The 20,601-nt window shown below is 32.6% G+C and overlaps 1 protein-coding gene across 3 annotated transcripts in view; it reads right to left on the bottom strand.

The window, feature by feature from the left end:
- The window catches only part of LOC105324838 (E3 ubiquitin-protein ligase rnf213-alpha), an 84,399-nt gene that overhangs the window by 47,861 nt on the left and 15,937 nt on the right, over positions 1 to 20,601 (bottom strand). For all 3 annotated transcript variants that reach the window (XM_066072389.1, XM_066072388.1, XM_066072387.1), the window contains exons 8-15: positions 19,809 to 20,029; positions 19,235 to 19,459; positions 18,852 to 19,050; positions 18,200 to 18,270; positions 14,884 to 15,169; positions 9,509 to 9,610; positions 4,150 to 4,248; positions 484 to 673 (exon numbers count right to left, since the gene is read on the bottom strand). In XM_066072389.1, the coding sequence (XP_065928461.1) occupies positions 484 to 673; positions 4,150 to 4,248; positions 9,509 to 9,610; positions 14,884 to 15,169; positions 18,200 to 18,270; positions 18,852 to 19,050; positions 19,235 to 19,459; positions 19,809 to 20,029 (1,393 nt within the window). The remainder of the gene's footprint in view (positions 1 to 483; positions 674 to 4,149; positions 4,249 to 9,508; positions 9,611 to 14,883; positions 15,170 to 18,199; positions 18,271 to 18,851; positions 19,051 to 19,234; positions 19,460 to 19,808; positions 20,030 to 20,601) is intronic.

The raw sequence follows: 20,601 nt of genomic DNA, 5'->3' as shown, positions 1-20,601 counted from the left end.
GTACATCTTTAAGGTACAATTTTTTTTCAGTAGTTTGAAAGGCACATAATAAATAACTCTAGTTAAGGAACAATTTCATAATAATCTTTCTTTAGTAGCTGTAGTAGAGGGTCTGCGAGGTTTGTTCCATATTACATTTCTATAATACTATAACAGATGGTTCCTTAACCCATCGAATTTATCAATCAATAAAATCATGAAACATGTACTTAAAATTTGTAACATATAATATGAAAACATTTTACTTCTGTAGCATGTTCTTTAACATGAACCAGATTATCACTGGAAAGCGTTATCTCATAAAGCGTTTGGAGCTTAAACATTTCCATGTTGAATTTGAATTGAGTTATTATAAGGCATTCATAAAAAAGAGATATTGTAAAACTATAGAAATTAAGTATTAAAAAAGAGTCACAAATCATTTGATGCTGTTATATCTCTAAAAAGGATTGTGAATTTAAGTATGCATCAAAGATTACTCACAAAACATTTCCAAGAAATGAATGAATGGTTTCCAGGACAACGTGAACCTCAGGACATCTCTTGGTTTGGTGTCTGACAATTTGTTATTGTTCCAGGATCTTTCAAATAACCTTGACAGCATGTTTCCATATCTGAAAGCTCCTCGTCCTAACATTATCCTATCCTCACAGATGCACCCTTCCTCTAAAGCCTGAAACAGAAAACTTAACATTTATTCAATAAATTGTACTGTGGTATTGATCCCATAAAAGAAATTGTTAATCCATGTGATTATAATACTACAAAACATCTATGTATCTACCGGTACTTGGATAAATGTTTTATGCAGAGAAAATAGTTCCAGGGACTATATGTAGTATTGTATAAAACTGTCTTGCATGCTGTAGCCTTTATGTTATAATTTTCTTTTGTCTGTCATTTGATTTCATTTTGACTGTATGCCAACATGGTGATGTCAATAAACCATTGAAATTGAAATTGAATAATCGATTACAATATCATTTTGTAGGGGTTATTATATCATGGGTGTTAATTTAGCTTAGCTTTTAAAAATCAAAGTACTTTTTAGTTTAATGAAATGCATAATATATTTTAATGCTGATAAATATCATCTTAAAAGTAACATTAAGATTCATAGCTAACAATACTACTACATATATATATAGTTGAACATATTATGCATGTAATAGAAACAATTGCAATCATGGTATACATAGTATAATTTTAAAGTATAGTAGACCTCTCTTCTGAAGCTAAAAATCATGTCATTTCTTTTAATAAGTATAAATAATTAATTCTCTGTTGAAATCAAAAATATATAAAGTGGTATGTTTATAATTTTAAACCTGATGTATTTTAAATCATAACAGCCACTTCAATAATGGGCAAAAGGAAAAAAACATTTCAGAGGATTTAATTTGCTTTGACCTTGACCAATGACTTAGAAATTTTCCAGCTAACAACATATGAACAAAGAACTTTAAGTCAAGCTCATTTCCCAATACTAACAGACATTTTCTGGTTTAATTTAAGCAAGATTAAGCAAATGAGTAATAATCTAAGATCTAAAACTGGATTTTAAAGAGATATGCTATGAACTTCACATTTGACCTTGAAACTTGGTTCAAGGTCACTGCATACCCTTTTACCCAAGAGCTCTGGTTGTGTGAAGCATAAGCCAGATGGGGTAAGGGGAGAGTATTTATGCTCTCTGACTGAATAATTTAATTCTGGTTGTAACGCGCTTTCTGATTGGCTAAAAATTTATTTTATATCATATAAAGAATGTTGCCTACGTCATAGTAAGACTAACATAAAAAACGTATCAATACGACTGATGTTCTGTTTGAATTTTGTACAATTTTACGTCATTTTAAAGGTTAAATGACCGTTTTTATCTTCAGTGAAGAGTAACAAATTAAAATATAAGCAATGAATTCAATATTTATTAGTTTTATACGATATAAAATGGTTTGAAACATGCAGTTTACACTTTTTTAAAAACCGCTTCGCGGTTTATAACGCGTAAACTGCCTTAAACCATTTTATATTGACATTTGTATAAAACAAATAAATATTGAATTCATTCCTTAAAAAAAAAATGCACTGTCTGATACTGCACTGACCTTGACCTTAACCTTGACCTAGAAATGTCATTGAAGAACACTGCACCCCCTTTAACCAAATGAACTTTAGAGGTGAATTATGAGCCAGATTGGACCAAGGGGAGATAATATATGATCCAGACAAGTATTTTTCAGATAATTCTGATATGACTCTAACCTTAGTCCTAGAAACTTGGTTCAAGGACAATGCTCATTCTGTATCCAAAAACAGTATGAGCCAGATTGGGCCAAGGGAGAGAAGACATGCTCTAGACAGGTAATCTTGGATGGACTGACAGACGAATAGACTGATCACAATAGGTTGCTCTTGGAATGGGGTCTTAATAAAATTCATCTAAACTTATATCGTTTATCAATGTCTGCATCCGAAATTACGATAACACAGTAAAGACTATTATACATTATGCTTTTAAAATGTTCTAATTGCAAAATGATTTTTTCAACAAATATGGGAAAAGGTTTTGAAAGATTAAAGTATTTGGATTAATTTTCATGTTATAAATTTAGTAACAGTCTCTTTCTGTTCTATAAAGCTATAATATGCCATTGTTAATGCTGTTTTTGCTATGTTGGGAACCAAACTAAAATTTAGTCAGTTTGTAAGTTAGAAACTAAAATTTCTGGAATTTATCCAATTTAATTCAAACAAAGTTAAAAGTATAGAATATAATTTTCATACAATTTTTTTTTACTGACTGACGCAGTCTGTAAATGCCCCTGTTTTAAATATTTATCATCACCTGTTCATGTGATATCGCAAGCCTATTCAGTATCAATGTATGTAAATAAGAAGTCAACCTGAAAGCGTGGTCTGCATGCTGGTAGCAGGCTAACACATTTGTAGACAAAAAAAACAAGAGATGTTTGCCCCCCTCCCTTGGAAAGAAGTTAGAACTGCAAGAAAATGAACAGAAACTACAAATAATTGAAAATTTCAAGGGCCACAACTCTGTCAAAAATTGCTCGATTGCACCCAAAATCGAACTTGATCTAGATATTATTATGATTAACCTGTATATAATGGAAACTGTTGGTGGACCGACCAACAGACCGACCAACTGACAGGCAGCAGCAAAGCAATATGCCCTCCCTTTTCCGAAGGGGGCATAAAAAACCAGAGCACTAATGTTTTAAGTTGAGGGACCCCTAAAAGGGATAATACTTTTCTCTGCTCAGGTATGAATTAAAATGTGGTCTATAGATTTATTGATCATGGTTATTCTTTTATAACAAAACTTTCAAAGGAATAAGTCAACATCAAAAACTATTTTAACAATTTCATTCTGTAAAAACAAGTTTACTGTCATTCCTCTTCCCCCATGCTGTTCCCTTTTGATTGTTCTTTCCACAGTCATGCATAGATATACTCGTATGTGAATTGTTAATAAATATGCATAATTATATAAGAACATTTTATTTCTCCTTACATAAATTAACCATAACACTCAATAAATACCAGTAAATAACCTCACTCATTAATCACAGTGTTTTCTTTCACACAGGACGATCATCACACTGACAAATTTTGAGTCGAATCTCCAACCAGGCAAAAAAAAATGTTAAAAATGGCAGTTATAGCTTTCATAGTTATTGAGGAAAGATAAAGCTATTAAAGGAAAAAAGATAATTAATAGTTAGATTGAATGGATATTAATGCCATATTCACTTTTAAAAAGTCTGGGGAAAAGCTGGCTCTTCAAATAAATTTTCAAAATTTAAATTTTATAAATTATCAGAAATACATGTACTAGAAAAAATTTTTAAATTGGTATTCAATATCAGAACTGCTTAATATCTTTGTTGTACAACATCAAAAAAGCAACCCTTGGTCAGAGTCATATGCTGGAACAGGGGCATGTAACATTTTAAAATTAGCAGTAATGGTAACTTGTAAACACTGTAATGCAGGAGGAAATAATACAAGTTAAACAGTTCAACTCAAGTAGTCAAAATTGGTAAAGCTATGCAACTCAAATATACTAAGCTTAGTAAGGATTTATGCTACCTACCATGTTGACTGATGAATTTAAATATATTTTACCTGAAAAGCAAATTTTCCCAATATATCCTGAATGATGGAACCAAATTGCTCAGCACCATTACAGTATAACTCAACTAGTTTTTCCTGTACTGTCAACTTCTGAAAAATAAAAACAGAAACAAATACATTTATTTTGTTTTTCATTATGTTCATCAAAACTAGAATAGTTCATTAAAACAAGAGGCCCATGGGGCCACATCGCTCACCTGAGCAACAATGGACGTTCAAAAGATATTGTGCCATATGGTCTCTCGGTAGAATAACAAAAAATAAATATTGTCAAGTATTTGAATTTTACACTTATTTTTTCATACACGTAATCTTTGACATTGTACCTTCATGAAATACTATTTTTTACCAGAATAAGAAAATCATACGCAAGATATAAAACTAAACATTTGGTAGGGGTACACTGTTAAGTTGTTAACTTCCAATTCCCTATATTTTCGTTCTGCCCCCCCCAACTTTGTAAAGCGATCAAAATATATGAAAGCATATAGGTACATTTTTTTCATCAACTACTTATTTGTTATTTTATTTTTAAAAAAATATAATAGTTAATGTATTTTATCTAAAAAATCCTACATGTATAGATGTGAAGAAGAAAATTGTACCTCAATGTGATCAAATCCTCAAATTAAAAACATTCAAAAATTTAATTTGTCTTCTCCCTTATAATTGAATGACTGTTATTTACCTTGCGTACAAACCAGGATAATTTTCGGCTGTAATATTTTCTTAGGAATAGCGATAATTACTTTATCCCCGCAACAGAAATGTGTCAGAACTATGGAAACTGTTGTAAAGATGTCGTTTTTATTTACTCGTGTCTGAAAAACTATCAAAATTGATGTAGATTTCACATTATTTATTGTATAAAGAGGGGGCCCCAGAGAGTAGGTATATACAGAATTTCATTATTTTGTTTGTACATGTACAAGTATTTAACATACTCTAATTCATATAGAATTTCTAATGTTCAATTAAAATTTCAGCGTCAATCGTAGAATTATAAGCAAGATACAGAGCTCACAGTTTCCCTAGGTTTGAGTCATATTTTGTTCACATGAGTTTATTACATTCAGCTTAAGATTTTTAACTTGGTATTTCCTATTCAGCATTTAAAATGGAAAAAAAGAATGGCCTAAGATTTTCAATTCTTTTATTCACTCAAGACCAGTTCATTGGTATTTGAGGTTCAAAATCAGTTTATACAAATGTACACAAACACAGTCAAGGATCACATGTCATTCAGTAGGAGTAATAATGACGAAAAAAGTTAAGTTTACAATACAATAAGTTGTTAAAGTTGGTTTCTGGAAGAACAGACTTTGAAAATGTTCTTAATATTTTACTTTTTTTAATCTTTAGTTTTTAAGATCTGTGTACAAACATAGAATTGTGAGCAAATCTCTGTATCTTGCTTATAATTCGAAGCTTAACACTCAAATATGGTTAGTAAATAGAAATTGTAAACAATTAAACACAAGAAACATGCACTCTAACAAATAAACAAGAGGCCCATGGGCCACATCGCTCACCTGAGGAACAATAGGTATGATAAAATCAGCTTAATGGAGTCATAACACAAACAATCTGGACAATGTACAATAATACATGTAGATCCTGTATAAATAAAATCCATTTTTCCCGCTGGATATTCTTATGTTTATAATCATTAGTCCCTTTTCTAACAGGATGATTTTATAGTCATATCACATGTTGAGTATTGCAGTCCACAAAAGGATCCTTTACAATTGTTTGTATATGGGATATTAAGCTACATCAAACTCTGAACCTTCTTGTGAGGCCGAAGAATTGTCCTGGAGCCAAAGTCTTAACAATTATAAAGAATCATCTGGCTGATTAGTTTCTGAGAAGAAGATTTTTAAAGATTTACTCTATATATTCCTATGTAAAACTTTAACACCCCCCCCCCCAAATGTGGCCTCACCCTACCCCCAGGGATCATGTTTTCACAACTGTGAATCTACACTACCTGAGGATACTTCCACACAAGTTTCAGCTTTCCTGGCAGATTAGTTTCTGAGAAGAAGATGTTTAAATATTTACTCTATAAATTCTTATGTAAAACTTTGACCCCCCATTGTGCCGCACCCTACCCCCAGGGGTCATGATTTTCACAACTTTGTATCTACACTGCCTGAGGATGCTTCCACACGAGTTTCAGCTTTCCTGGCTGATTAGTTTCTGAGAAGAAGATTTTCAAGGATTTACTCTATATATTCCTATGTAAAACTTCGCCCCCCCCCCATTGTGGCCCCACCCTACCCATGGGGGTCATGATTTTCACAACTTTGAATCTACACTACCTGAGGATGCTTCCACACAAGTTTCAGCTTTCCTGGCTTTCTGGTTCTTGAGAAGAAGATTTTTGAAAATTTCTCGAAATTTTTCATTAATTTCTAATTATCTCCCCTTAAAAATTAGTGTGGCCTTTAATTTTCACAACTTTGAATCCCCTTTGCTTAAGGATGATTTGTGCCAAGTTTGGTTGAAATTGGCCCAGTAGTTCTTGAGAAGATGTGGAAAATGTGAAAAGTTTACGGACAGACGGACAGACAGACAGAAGGACGACAGACAAAATGTGATCAGAATAGCTCACTTGAGCTTTCAGCTCAGGTGAGCTAAAAACACAATTTATTTTTTCGAAATGAATCATATATATACATGTATATACCTACATATTTCCGTCAGCGATATCAAACTCTATTTAAACTGAATAAACTCGAGAAAATGCCAACACCTCAACAAAACATATTGCATTAATCTACCATTACACAAATTTAAAGATAATGCCGAATTACCGATAGAATGAATTGTATTTCAGTACTTTTTTGATACATCAGATTTTGCTTAATTTGCGCAGGTAAACAGTTAACTGTTTGATTTACCGAAGTCTCTGTTTGAATTGATACGTAAAAATCACGAAATACAGACGAGAGTTCCCAGGTTACAAAGCATAAATAAAGGAAACGAAAATCAGAACAAGCTAACACCAACGTCATGTGTGAAATCTGTTAATGCATTGAAATATTTAGCCTCAATTTACTTCACAAAATCGGCACCAATATATTTTGCATGTTTCAAAAATTTCCCTTCATACGCGAACTGTTGCATAACAAGCAAATTCATCATAGTCAGATCGACCCTTTTTCGTATACGGTCATGGCTGCTTTAAACAAAGAACCTCGTTTTAGAAGTCTTGGTAAAATTGGCTGTGGCAAAATAAAAGCCGGAGCAGATCGGCAATCGTCAATTCCAAATACGCATTATTTTGCGGCAATATTTACAGCGAATACAAATATTACTGGTCCATCAAATATTTTAATGAGATTAGCAGATTAATAACTGCCAATCTTTTGTTTTGCCCAGGCCAAGTCTTGCCTACCCATTTTACCGGATGCCGAAACCCGAAGCTGAAACACGCCTTTCCTTTATCATTATTTTCGTAATAACTCAGATTTGAAACAGAATTAGACCTTAATTTTTGCAATTTATATTTTCCTTCCCATAAGGATAATTTATGCTAAACTACGTTGAATTGAACTCAGTAGTTCTGGAGAAGAAGATTTTTAAAAATGCACCCCCCTTTTTCTACAGTTTCAAAGTTTTCTCCGCTTTGAATACAGATTGGACGTTTATTTCTGCAATTTATATTCGCCATCCCATAAGGATGCTTTGTGCCAAATTTGGTTGAAATTGGATAAGCGGTTTTAGAGAAGAAGTTCAAAATGTAAAAAGTTTACAGACGGATGGACGGACGGACAGACAGACAGACAATGGACAAAATGTGATCAGAATAGCTCACTTGAGCTTTCAGCTAAGGTGAGCTAAAAACTGAAGCATTTCCATATCAACAAACTGAATGCATAACATTATACTATATAATGTCACATTTTAGTTCCAGGTTTTGGTATTTTTTTTTGCTTTGCCCAAAATTCTTACTACCTGGTATATAATTGTGGTTTCAAAGTCATATTTTCAGTTCTGTCCAGTTTATGTTTACCTCCAATAAACCTGAAGTTTCATGTTAATATACTGAAGCAATGATTAAATTATTTGTAACCATGTAGGGTTTTTCAATGATTATTTTTTTAACATATTAACCTACTTTCTTTGACAATCCATGACTGTATTAGCTTAGAAGAAAGAGCTAGTTCTTAATGTGAAGGTTACCATGATTTCTACAGCTATTTGGAAGTCTGACATCAGCCCAATCAGGACTGTACATTTCTAATCCAAAATTATGTAACATCATTTTATCTCATTTGAGCTTTCAGCATCTTCGCTAGCCAAGGGTTTTCGTTCCACTTTGCTCCCAATAAACTTATGGGTAGCAAGTGGACCGAAAACCCTTGGCTAGCGAAAATGAGCTTTCAGTGAATGATGACCTTTCTATATAATTTATGGAGTACTTTCAGCCAGGTCATGACTCATCTAGTAGGATTCAAGTCTTTAAAGGCCAAAGGAAAAGGAGGCATAGGCAAAGGAAATTCAAAACACCTCTGCCTTATAAGCCAGAACTGATACAACAAGAGGCCCATGGGCCACATCGCTCACCTGAGCAACAAAAGACATAATAAAATCAGCTTTATGGAGTCATATACAAAATATCTGAACAATGTCTTATAACAGATCCTGTATAGAAAAAAAATATTCCCTGCACATTCTTATGCTTATCATTGAGCCCCTTTGTAACAGGATGATTTTACATTCATATCACATATTGAGCATTGCAGTTCTTGAGAAGATGATCAGACTTAAACAACTGTTTATATATGGATTATAAACCTTCATAAAACTTTAAACCCTCTGTGAGGTCCAAGAATTGTCCAAGGGCTAGAATCAACAATACTGTAAATTCCTTATATTATGCGAGTACTTTATTCCGCGATCCCGCTGCTTTGTATCAAATCGCGAGAATATAAAATCGCGAACGCGGATCTTTTATCCTAATTTCTCATAGTTCTCAACCCTCAAAAAATGATGGCGAGAATTTAAAATTCGCGAAGGGTGCTCCTCGCGATTTTACGCGGATATTAATTCTTCGCGTTTAATTAGGAATCTACAGTATTCAAAATGCTTGCATACAAGTAAAACCATATATAAAATCATTTGAGTTTTTGTGAACAATATTTGAAAGAGGGTATTGCACTTCATTTGAACTAAGGATGCTGTGTGCCAAGTTTAATTGAATTCTGGAGAAGAAGTCGAAAATGTAAAAAGTTTACGGACAGACAGACGCCAAACAAAAAGTGATCTGAAAAAGCTCACTTGAGCTTTCAGCTCAGATGAGCTAAAAATGCTGTAAATCTGATATCAGTTATCTTCTTACATTTCTTTTCAGGTCTTCTTGCAACTTTTCCTTTAGTTCCACCATAAAGGAATCCCTAACGGTACTGGCTGGTAAGTCCAATGACAGCACACAATCCCAAACCTAAAACAATTAGGATAAAAAACTAGAGCAAAGCTCGTTGCAAAGCAACGAGTGGGTCTTCCGTTAATGTCGGAAGTAAAGCTGGAAGTTCCTGTAAGAAGCAAAGCTCTTGAACCAATAACAAGAGTATCTTAAATAAAAAGATGAAAAAATCGAATTATTCCTGGTACGAATGATTTTGAGTACGACTTAACAAAAACCTTCCTGATTTCAAGAACGACTTAACAAAAAAATCCGAATGTGTTCAAGTACGACTTAACAATTATTTTTGGTACGAGTTAACTTTACTTTGAACATTAGGCTATTTTTTAAACCAAGGGCACGGAAACAAAATTTCCGGAAAAATCATTTTTTAAACCCCGATATCTCTGTAATGCATCGTCCGATTTTAAAACGGCTTTCAGTGTTAGATTCAGGTTATTAAGCTCTACAAAACACATATTCATTTTTGATTTGATCAGAAAATTCATTTTTTCGAAAAATTTGTTTCACTTCCGGTTTGGACCGGAAGTGACAGATTTTCATTTCCAGCCTTATTACAGAGGTAAATCGACCAAATCATAATCATTGAAAATTTCAGGCCTCTATCTTAAAACGTTTTTGAGAAACGCTGCGGACAAAATCACTTTTTGAAAATTTAAAAATAACGTAACGTAAAAACAGAAGTGACGTTGTCAAAAAAACGTTAACATCTTAGAGGGATAATAGTTTCACATTACCTCTGAAAGTTTCATCAAAATCGGTTGGAAACTTTTTGAGTTATAAAGCCGAGAAGGAGTCAGAAAAAAAAAGAAAAAGTATAATAATAATAACTAGAGCAAAGCTCGTTGCAAAGCAACGAGTGGGTCTCCCGTTAATGTCGAAAGTAAAGCTGGAAGTTCCTGTAAGACGCAGAGCTCTTAAACCAGTAACAAGAGTAAGTAAAATAAAAAGATGAAAAAATCGAATTATTCCTGGTACGACTTAACAAAATCCGAATGATTTTAAGTACGACTTAACAAAAACCTACTTGATTTTAAGAACAACTTAACAAAAAAAAATCCGAATGTGTCTAAGTAAGACTTAACAATAATTTTTGGTACGAGTTAATTTTACTATTAACATTACGCTATTTTTTAAACCAAGGACGCGGAAACAAAATTTCCGGAAAAATCAATTTTTCAACCCCGATATCTCTGTAATGCATCGTCCGATTTTCAAACGGATTTCAGTTTCGTATTCAGCATGAACAACTCTACAAACCTCGTAAACATTTAAAATTAAAACGAAAAATTCGAAAATTCGAAAATTTTAAAACACTTCCGGTTTAGACCGGAAGTGACAGAAACTAAATTCCAGCCTTATGTCCAAATATAAACGATCAATGCTTCAACACAAAAAATTCCAAGTCTCTATCTTGAAGCGTTTTTGAAAAAAGCCCTGGACAAAATCACGTTTTTAAAATATAAAAATTGACGTAACGTTGAAACGGAAAACACGTTGTTATTGAAAATTTAACATCTTTTAGGGACGATAATGGTACATAATCCCTGAAAGTTTCATGTAAATCTGTTGAGAACTTTTTGAGATATTAAGCTTTAAAAAAGTCAGAAAAATAAAGAAAAAGAATAATAACTAGAGCAAAGCTCGTTGCAAAGCAACGAGTGGGTCTCCCGTTAATGTCGGAAGTAAAGCTGGAAGTTCCTGTAAGAAGCAGAGCTCTTAAACCAGTAACAAGAGAAAGTAAAATAAAAAGATGAAAAAATCGAATTATTCCTGGTACGACTTAACAAAATCCGAATGATTTTAAGTACGACTTAACAAAAACCTTCTTGATTTTAAGAACAACTTAACAAAAAAAAATCCGAATGTGTCTAAGTAAGACTTAACGATTATTTTTGGTACAAGTTAATTTTACTATTAACATTACGCTAGTTTTTAAACCAAGGACGCGGAAACAAAATTTCCGGAAAAATCAAATTTTAAACCCCGATATCTCTGTAATGCATTGTCTGATTTTCAAACGGATTTCAGTTTCGTATTCAGCATGACCAACTCTACAAACCTCATAAACATTTGAAATTGAAACGAAAAATTCGAAATTTCGAAAATTTTAAAACACTTCCGGTTTGGATCGGAAGTGACGGAAACTAAATTCCAGCCTTATGTCCAAATAAAAACGATCAATGCTTCAACACGGAAAATTTCAAGTCTCTATCTTCTAGCGTTTTTTAAAAACGCCCTGGACAAAATCACTTTTTTAAAATTTAAAAATTGACGTAACGTAAAAACAGAAGTGATGTTGTAGTTAAAAATTTAACATATTTGAGGCACAATAATGTTACATAATCCCTGAAAGTTTTATGTAAATCGGTTGAAAACTCTTTGAAATATTAAGCTTTAAAAAAGTCAGAAAAATAAAGAAAAAGAAAAATAATAATAACTAGAGCAAAGCTCGTTGCAAAGCAACGAGTGGGTCTTCCGTTAATGTCGGAAGTAAAGCTGGAAGTTCCTGTAAGAAGCAGAGCTCTTGAACCAATAACAAGAGTAACTAAAATAAAAAGATGAAAAAATCGAATTATTCCTGGTACGACTTAACAAAATCCGAATGATTTTAAGTACGACTTTACAAAACCCTTCCTGATTTCAAGAACGACTTAACAAAAAAAATCCGAATGTGTTCAAGTACGACTTAACAATTATTTTTGGTACGAGTTAACTTTCCTTTGAACATTACGCTATTTTTTAAACCAAGGACGCGGAAACAAAATTTCCGGAAAAATCAATTTTTAAACCCCGATATCTCTTTAATGCATCATCCGATTTTAAAACGGATTTCAGTGTTAGATTCAACTTGATAAGCTCTATAAATCACCTATTCATTTTTGATTTCATCAGAAAATTCATTTTTTCGAAAAATTTGTTTCACTTCCGGTTTCGACCGGAAGTGAAGGATTTTAATTTCCAGCCTTATTGCACATGTAAATTGCCAAATTCATAACCACAGAAAATTTCAAGACTCTATCTTAAAGCGTTATTGAGAAATGTCGCGGACAAAATGACTTTTTTTAAAGTTTAAAAATGACGTAACGTCAAAACGGAAGTGACGTTGTTATGGAAACTTTAATATCTTTGAGGCATTATAATTGCACATAATCCCTGAAAGTTTCCTTTCAATAAGTTGAAAACTTTTTGAGTTATGAAGCCGAAAAGGAGTCAGAAAAAAAAGAAAAAGAAAAAAAATAATAATAAAAAGAAACCGAAGAATAACAAGAGGGTCTTCCGTTGGAAACGGAAGACCCTAATAAAAAGAAACAATAGAATAACAAGAGGGTCTTCCGTTGGAAACGGAAGACCCTAATAATAATAATAAAAAGAAACAATAGAATAACAAGAGGGTCTTCCGTTGGAAACGGAAGACCCTAAAAAGAAACCGAAGAATAACAAGAGGGTCTTCCGTTGAAAACGGAAGACCCTAAAAATTGATCGAAAAACCTTTGCTTCAATGTAAAAGAAACTTAAATAATGGATGCTAGGATGAAAAACATTTCAGAGAATTTCGCTTTGACCTTAATATACAGGCATTTTTGTTCAATCTGAGCAAGATTTAGAAAATGGGAACCAATTGCACTAGTAGATTATTTCCCATTTCACTGTACACCATTAAGCCAAAAGCTCTGTTTAAGTGAAGTTTGAGCCAAATACACAGTATAGCTAAGTGGAAAGTATATAATTATATGCCCTGAAAAAAGGATTTTTATGTGGTCTGGTATGACCTTCACCTACAAGTTTCATTCAATGTCATTGTAAACCTTTTGACCAGACACTCTGAGTGAAGTATGAGCCAGATTGGACCAATGGGAGAGAAGATATGCCCTGGACAAGGATTTTTCATATAATTGTGTTATATAGAGAATCATGTAGAAATTTTTAATAGGCATTAACTCCAGAAAAGTTTCAACTTAATGTTTTGAAGAGAGAGGAGTAAATAACATGACACAGATGAGCAAAATATATATATCAATAGTTATATAGGGACAAGTCAAGGTAAGGCTAGTATATCCTATAAATGTATGTAACTTGGAAATTCTTTCACTGCAGAGCAATGATGTCTATATAGATAATGGAATGAAGTAACATTAAACATCGAAGGTTCTACAAAAATTTAAGAGATATCTTTTCATTAGAAGTATTAACAGTAAAAATCTAATCAAAATATGCCGAATCTTCCCGAATTCAACATAGGTTGTAATTTTGCTTGAAGACACATTGGTATAATACGTGACTTTGATATGTAGGCTAAAACTTTCTTCATGATTACTCAGTGTGAAACATTGTTTACCTTTATTTGCCCTTATTTTATTTTGTTTTCATTAAGCTTCCGCCTGTGTTGCCTTTCCGTTTCACCATATCTCAACTAATAAATGATCATTAGGTTGCTATTAAAAATATTTAATGCCCGTATATATATCTGTATTCTCGGACCGTATGAAAGTTCTGGTTTGTTACATCATCCCTATTTGTAGACACAGTGGCCGAAATTTTTTTTTACGATCTTACTTTTAAACACCTGTATAGGATACACATGTAACATATAGACCTTAATTAATTCATTTGCCATTTTATAACTAATGATGATTTTTTTTCACCTGCATCACCTATAATTTACTCCATTTACTCTCTCTCTCTTCTCTCTTTCATTCAAATTACAAGCAGCAATGTTTTAACTTTGCCGCAATACAGTCTGATTGGACTAAGGTCAGTCAAAACATTATCTTGAAACTTTTCTGGAGTTACTGCCTATAAAAGCTTCTGTGAAGCTTATTATAACCTTATTCCTAAACATAGAAACATGGTTCAAGGTCACTTCACACCCTTTTCCCATAGCCTCTCTAGGGCTGAAGTATGAGCCCGATTGGACCAAGGGGAGAGAATATATGCTTCGGACAAGAGATCTCAGATGGACAGACTGATGGAAGGACAGATGAATGGATGGACAGGCATACTGATCACTTTTGGGCACCTGCAGAGCAGGGCCCTAATAAAAGTAACTCATTTTGAAATTTAAAAAAAGGGGGGAGGGGGAATGTAAGAAAAGGAGAGCAGGATCAACAAAATTTGGAAAAGGAAACACATTTAATGCATGATTGTATGCTATCTTACATTCCATTACATAATTGTGAACATTTTGATGAAGCTGCTTATATTTCTCTATCAGTGTAATCTATGTTTACTTAATACATGATATTAGAGACATAAATATGTAAAGAGATAGCAAGAAAAAGTCCACTCACTTTCAGAGTTTTCTCAACATCATAAAACCTAAATCCGCTAAGCCAAAAAAGTATGCTTTTCCTTTTATCGCTAAGATCAGCCAAGTGTAAAGTTTTCTTGGGAAAGTTCCTGGATGGCTCACAGTTTTTGTGTATTAAATGATCAAACACAGCCAGGGCCATGACGTATGTCTTGATAACCCGAATCATCACTTCAGTATCTTTATCATGTCCTAAATTTGCTGCAGAGTATAGGTCGCCACCAATTCTGTAGGACAAGTAGGAACTGGCCAACACATTGTTGGATCTGAAATCATAAAAGTTTGCAATTATATATATATAAAATGGACAATAATTTTTCTTTTTCCTCATTATAACCTCATAAAAATTTAAAGAATATAGTGTCAGCTATTGCAGTTTACAAGGAAGATGTGTTGCAATCCAAAAGAAAGTTAGATTGCTTTTTTGTATTTTTAATAACATGGGAACATTAATTAAATTATACAAAATCAATGTCAAGCTTTCATCTGATATCTAAAAATAATTCTCTTTTTACCATTAACGACCAAATTTTTTTTAATTCCAATGTCAAAATATTGAGATCGCTTCCTTAATTGTGGCACCTCTGTAACTGAAAAATATTACATTAATAACCTTAAAATTCATCTACACTACCTTCAGTTGCTTTTATGTTGATTTTACATATCATAGCCCCCATTTTCTTTGTTATATTGGACACTTTTAGTGTTGAACTCATCTAACCCCAAAGGGTCAAGGGTAAATTAAACTTCTAACATGTGTACATTAATTTGCTTCCACAATAATTTGACATGTTCTAGCAAGCAAGGTTATGGTTAAAACAACATTACATCACTCCAATATAAAGAAGCTTTAAAAAATGTAAAAGTTGGATACTGCAGTTAATTTCGTTCTGGAAAATGGTAAACTATCACCCTATTTTCATTCTTTCTTAATTACCAGGTATCTTCCTTTTGAAAGTAAGCCCTAATTGTCCTTTTTTTTTTTTTTTATTAATTCTTGAAAGCTCTTCTCCAAAGGGTGCTTAATGCATACTATGGATGAAATAGCTCTTTAGTTTAATATTAGGAAATTTAGATAATGCTGTTTGACTCTGGAAATTTGAATTTTTTTAAATTTAGAAACAATAAACCCATCCAATTTCTTTCTTTATTAATTATCAACCATGGGAGGGGGCCTAATCCCCTCACTCAAAACTGCTTTGGTTGAAATTGGCTAAGCGATTTTGGAGAACAAGAAAAAATTGACTTGACAAAACCAACAGTGACAATAATAGACTTGTGTCTCAGGTGAGCTAAATTACTGAAAAAGTGAACAACTTGATTCATTACTTTGAATATGAGTACATAGCTGTCAACATTTTGACATACCAGTGATATAGATTCATGCCACATCATTAGAACTACTTTGAGAGTATTACCTTTAGTGTTTTTTGGTAGAATGTGGCTTCCGCTAAATCAAGAACATCACTAAATGCAATGCATATAGTATTTTCGTATAAGAATAGGAACATTCAGAATATGCTATAATTTCAAATCCTCAACAACTTTTTAAAAAACTATCTTCTGCCAGTATTGTACACATGCAACAAAGATAATCATTTACATATTTGACCATTTGGCTTGGCTTCACAGAAATCAGAAACTACACACAGTAGAAGCCAAGTTGACGTCTGACTTCTCTGCAAAAAAATGAGGAGCCTAAATTAAGCTTATACACACTTACTGATATTGAAAAAAGTATAGGTGTGATATCATGATAAAAAATAAATTATTAATGCATCTAAACTATAAAGCATTATAACACAAAACTGGATTTTATAAAGTGTAAACAGTTTACATAAGGGAGCACATGGCTCGGTGGTCATAGGCGTTACGCAGCACAGTTAAGGCTGTCAATAAACTCCGTTCAGACAAAGGGTACGGGAAATGTGCATTATGACATCACAGTATATTACAAACCTCGAAAGTACTTATTAATCTATTTATTAGTAAAATTAACTTATACTAATCTTTTAATTAAAAACAACAAATGCTACTACTTACAATTTTGATATCCGTTATATCGTACACACTGAAAAATAAGCGAGATGTCGTTCTCGCTGTACTACAAAATATGACGTCATATGCTTCAAAATGACGCATTAAGTTAAATCATTGAAGGCTATCGTGCAGTTTTATAGCGAAGAAAAATAAATGTCATACATTAACGGAAAAGTATAAATGAATATTTTGTTTAAAATTATTATTAGTAAAATGCTACCTATATAGTCTTATTTTCATTTTGTTAAAAGTATGCATCGTATAAAGAAGCCACCTCGGTTTTGTATAAAATATCGTATATCTAAAATCTGAGTACCTAAATAAATCACTTAATTGCAAGGGCATACACTTACCTGATCCCGACAAACTTTTACATGTGAATTTGAAATATTCTATGTAACTTAAAAACTTCTACGATCCTTGTAAAATCTTACAAATTAATTATTTTTTAATGAAATTAACCCTGTGACCTTCAAAATTATTCAACATATGCATTATAAATTACGGTTTCTACTAACAAATATTCTTATCTTAAAAAGTTCGCACCGTTTTTCAAAATCTACGATATAACATCAAGTTATTTCATAATTTAGTTGTGAATTTTGACATGATTATGCCCTTGCAATATTGAATTTTTTAAATGACCTCAAAACCACAAATACATCTGCTTGTACCATGCGACTGCCATATCACGTGACCACTATGAACATAAAATATTGTACTGTTATATATGTATTTTAGAAATATATTGCATTTGAGTGACTGTTATTGATTTTAAAAAGGACATGCCAGTTTAACTAAAGTATACGTGTTTTCATCACAAAAATTTGCCCATATTTTTATTGACCGCCTTAACTGTACTGCGTAACCAAAGGTCGCTGGTTCAAGCCCCGCCATTGTCACTTTTTGTATGATGTAATCTTTGACAATGCATGCACTTTATCAACATTGGCTCAGGCCACCCAGCTGAAATTGGATACAGCTTACACTGGGGTTTAACCTTTGATAGAGTGGTGTCAATGACTTTCTACAAAGCACCAGAGAACCCAGGGATAAGCACTGGCTCTATGAGGAGGGAAAAATTGCAACACACTTTTAACTTTTGAATAAATCTCTACCATGGTGGAAAAAAGGAAGACTGACATTTGTTTGTTATATCTGAAATGTCCTTAAGAACATGTACAAGTATATACTATTACACAGTCATAACTCTTTGGAAGTGACAAATAAGCATTTGACAATCTGTTTCTACTTACATCTCATCTTCATTTCTGCTGGAAAATTCAATCAACTGAGATAAGACTGTTTCCAAGCAATTCCATACAATCTAGGTTTAAAAAAAGTAAAACATCAATAAAATTCAATATTTATTTTATCTATACCGTGCACTTGTGTATTGGGATAGTTATGAATAGCAGTACTGTTTCTGTTATAACTGAATTGGTGATAGTATAAGATGCATCATAATTTGGAATACAAAATATCTACGGTAGGAAGGTCCCCATTTCTTGAGGCCAGGGCTCCCTTCTAACAGACATTTGTAATGGTCAGAAGCCAGATTGTAAATTTGCATGAAGTAGGACCTTTTAAGATGTTGTTGCTATGCAGGACTGATTATTGAACATTTCAAATTTGCTTGTGGTAATTTACCTCAAATTTGAAATCTTACTGTAACATTTACTTATTTGAACTATCAAAATACAATTGAGAGAATAGTTGCATTACAAGCAATTCATAGCATATTGTTATATATATAATTCAGGTAGCTAATAAGGTGTTCATGCATGCATATAGTACAATATTATTCAATGCATTATTGAATTATATGCACCAGTAAATAAATGCGTAATCAAGCTAAATATTTTTATTCAAATTATTTGTATTTAAAAATTAAAAATCTTCAAAAACCTTTGATCTGGACTCAGCATCAAAGTAATAAAACGCCTTGAAGTAAAAGTACAGCCCAGCCAGAGTGACTTCTGGAGGAAACGCTTTTGTGGAGACTACATCTAGTTTTTCAAACCTTAGAACAGCCATGAAACACCTTGGCAAATAGAAGTCTATCTCAAACATTGGTTCCAACATCTGCAACACAGAGGCTGGTTCCCTTCAACGAGAATAAATAAAATAGAATACCATTAAAAGCTTCAATTATTATAACTGACAAAAACTGATTTTTAAAGTTAATATACATTTCATGTACTATATTTGACAATTAACGTTCTTCTTTAACTGATTATTGGTTGTAACAGAATACACAGCCAAATATCAAATGCTATTTTGATTCTTACAGTTTCCAATTTGATTTTCCCTTTAAAAAATCCATCTCTTCTTCAATGTCATCTTTCCCCCACCATACAGGTTTTCTAGCATTGTGATTATCAAGTAGTGGAGTGTCTTGATATGGTTCACATCGTTTACTCAGAAAATGGAACAGTGGGAGACAGCATAGCCAGGTTGGATCCTCAGTTGATTTTTCAGACCTTATGAGTTTTCTCAAAGCATTCCGCACTTTTCTATTAAGATGTTAAAAACATTAAAATGTGTTAAATCCTAAAATACATGTTTATATAACCATGCATATGGTTACCCATTCTATTAAAATTTTTGCACATACCATTGAAGTTATGAGACTATAGATCTTTCAAAAAGTCATGATTTAATGCTTATATATAATTAACATTAATATGTTTTACTCACTGCCTTGTCTGAAATGTGATTTATCCTAAGGGTAAGTTAAAATTAATGGAAGTCATCGAGCCACTGTAACAGCCATAACTTTGATTTTTGCTTGAGATGTTGCACCTTAACAGTGTTCAACATTTGTGCAAAAGTTATGTGGAATGAAAATATATAAATACTTACGGTATCATATCCTTGTAATTATCAAGCAGGTCATTGTAAGCTGTGCATGATTTTGTTTGACTGTCCCCTCTCAACACCAAACAATGGAAAAGAGTGTTTTTCCTGCTTTGGTTTAATGAAATATGAAAATCTTCTGCAAGGCATATCATTGCAATTGCCGAGATGATATCCTTGTTTTCCGCCAAAGCCTCAAACACTGGCTGAACAACCTCGAATATTGCCTGAAAAAATATAAGAATAGTATATAGATATCAGGAAGTTAGCTAAGTAATATCAGACTCTGTCCTCTTCTGGTTTTGAGAAAAATGTTCAAGATATTCCAATACATTCCCTCTGAAACCTCTTTACAGGCCTGGTATTCGTAAGACCAGATGTCACTGTTTTACCAATATGATTTTACACTTAATATGACTATCATAGATAAATTCTCTTTAAAACATAAGGCAGTGCCAAAAAACTGTGAAATTTTTATTTAAATATTTTCTAAAAGAGCTACAACATGTAGAAAAAGTAAGGGCATAATTGTTTGTGCAAGTTAATTTCAATCCTTTTTTCTTTAGCAAAAATGTAACTACCTTTTATAAACTCAAAGCTGAAAAAGAGGATATGTGTTTTGAACATTAACAAACCTGTATTACACTGGATTTAATATAACATTGAATCATGATTTTTTGAAAGATAAAGTCTCATAACTGCAGCGGTGTGTGCATACAAATTGAGTAACGCGAGTCAGTGCGTTATGAAAATTTGTATGCATACATCGCTGTAGCTTTGAGACTGTATCTTTAAAAAA

This window comes from Magallana gigas, chromosome 9 (genome assembly GCF_963853765.1).
Source record: "Magallana gigas chromosome 9, xbMagGiga1.1, whole genome shotgun sequence".
Classification (NCBI taxonomy): domain Eukaryota; kingdom Metazoa; phylum Mollusca; class Bivalvia; order Ostreida; family Ostreidae; genus Magallana; species Magallana gigas.
This window is presented reverse-complemented; position numbering and strand designations above follow the sequence as displayed.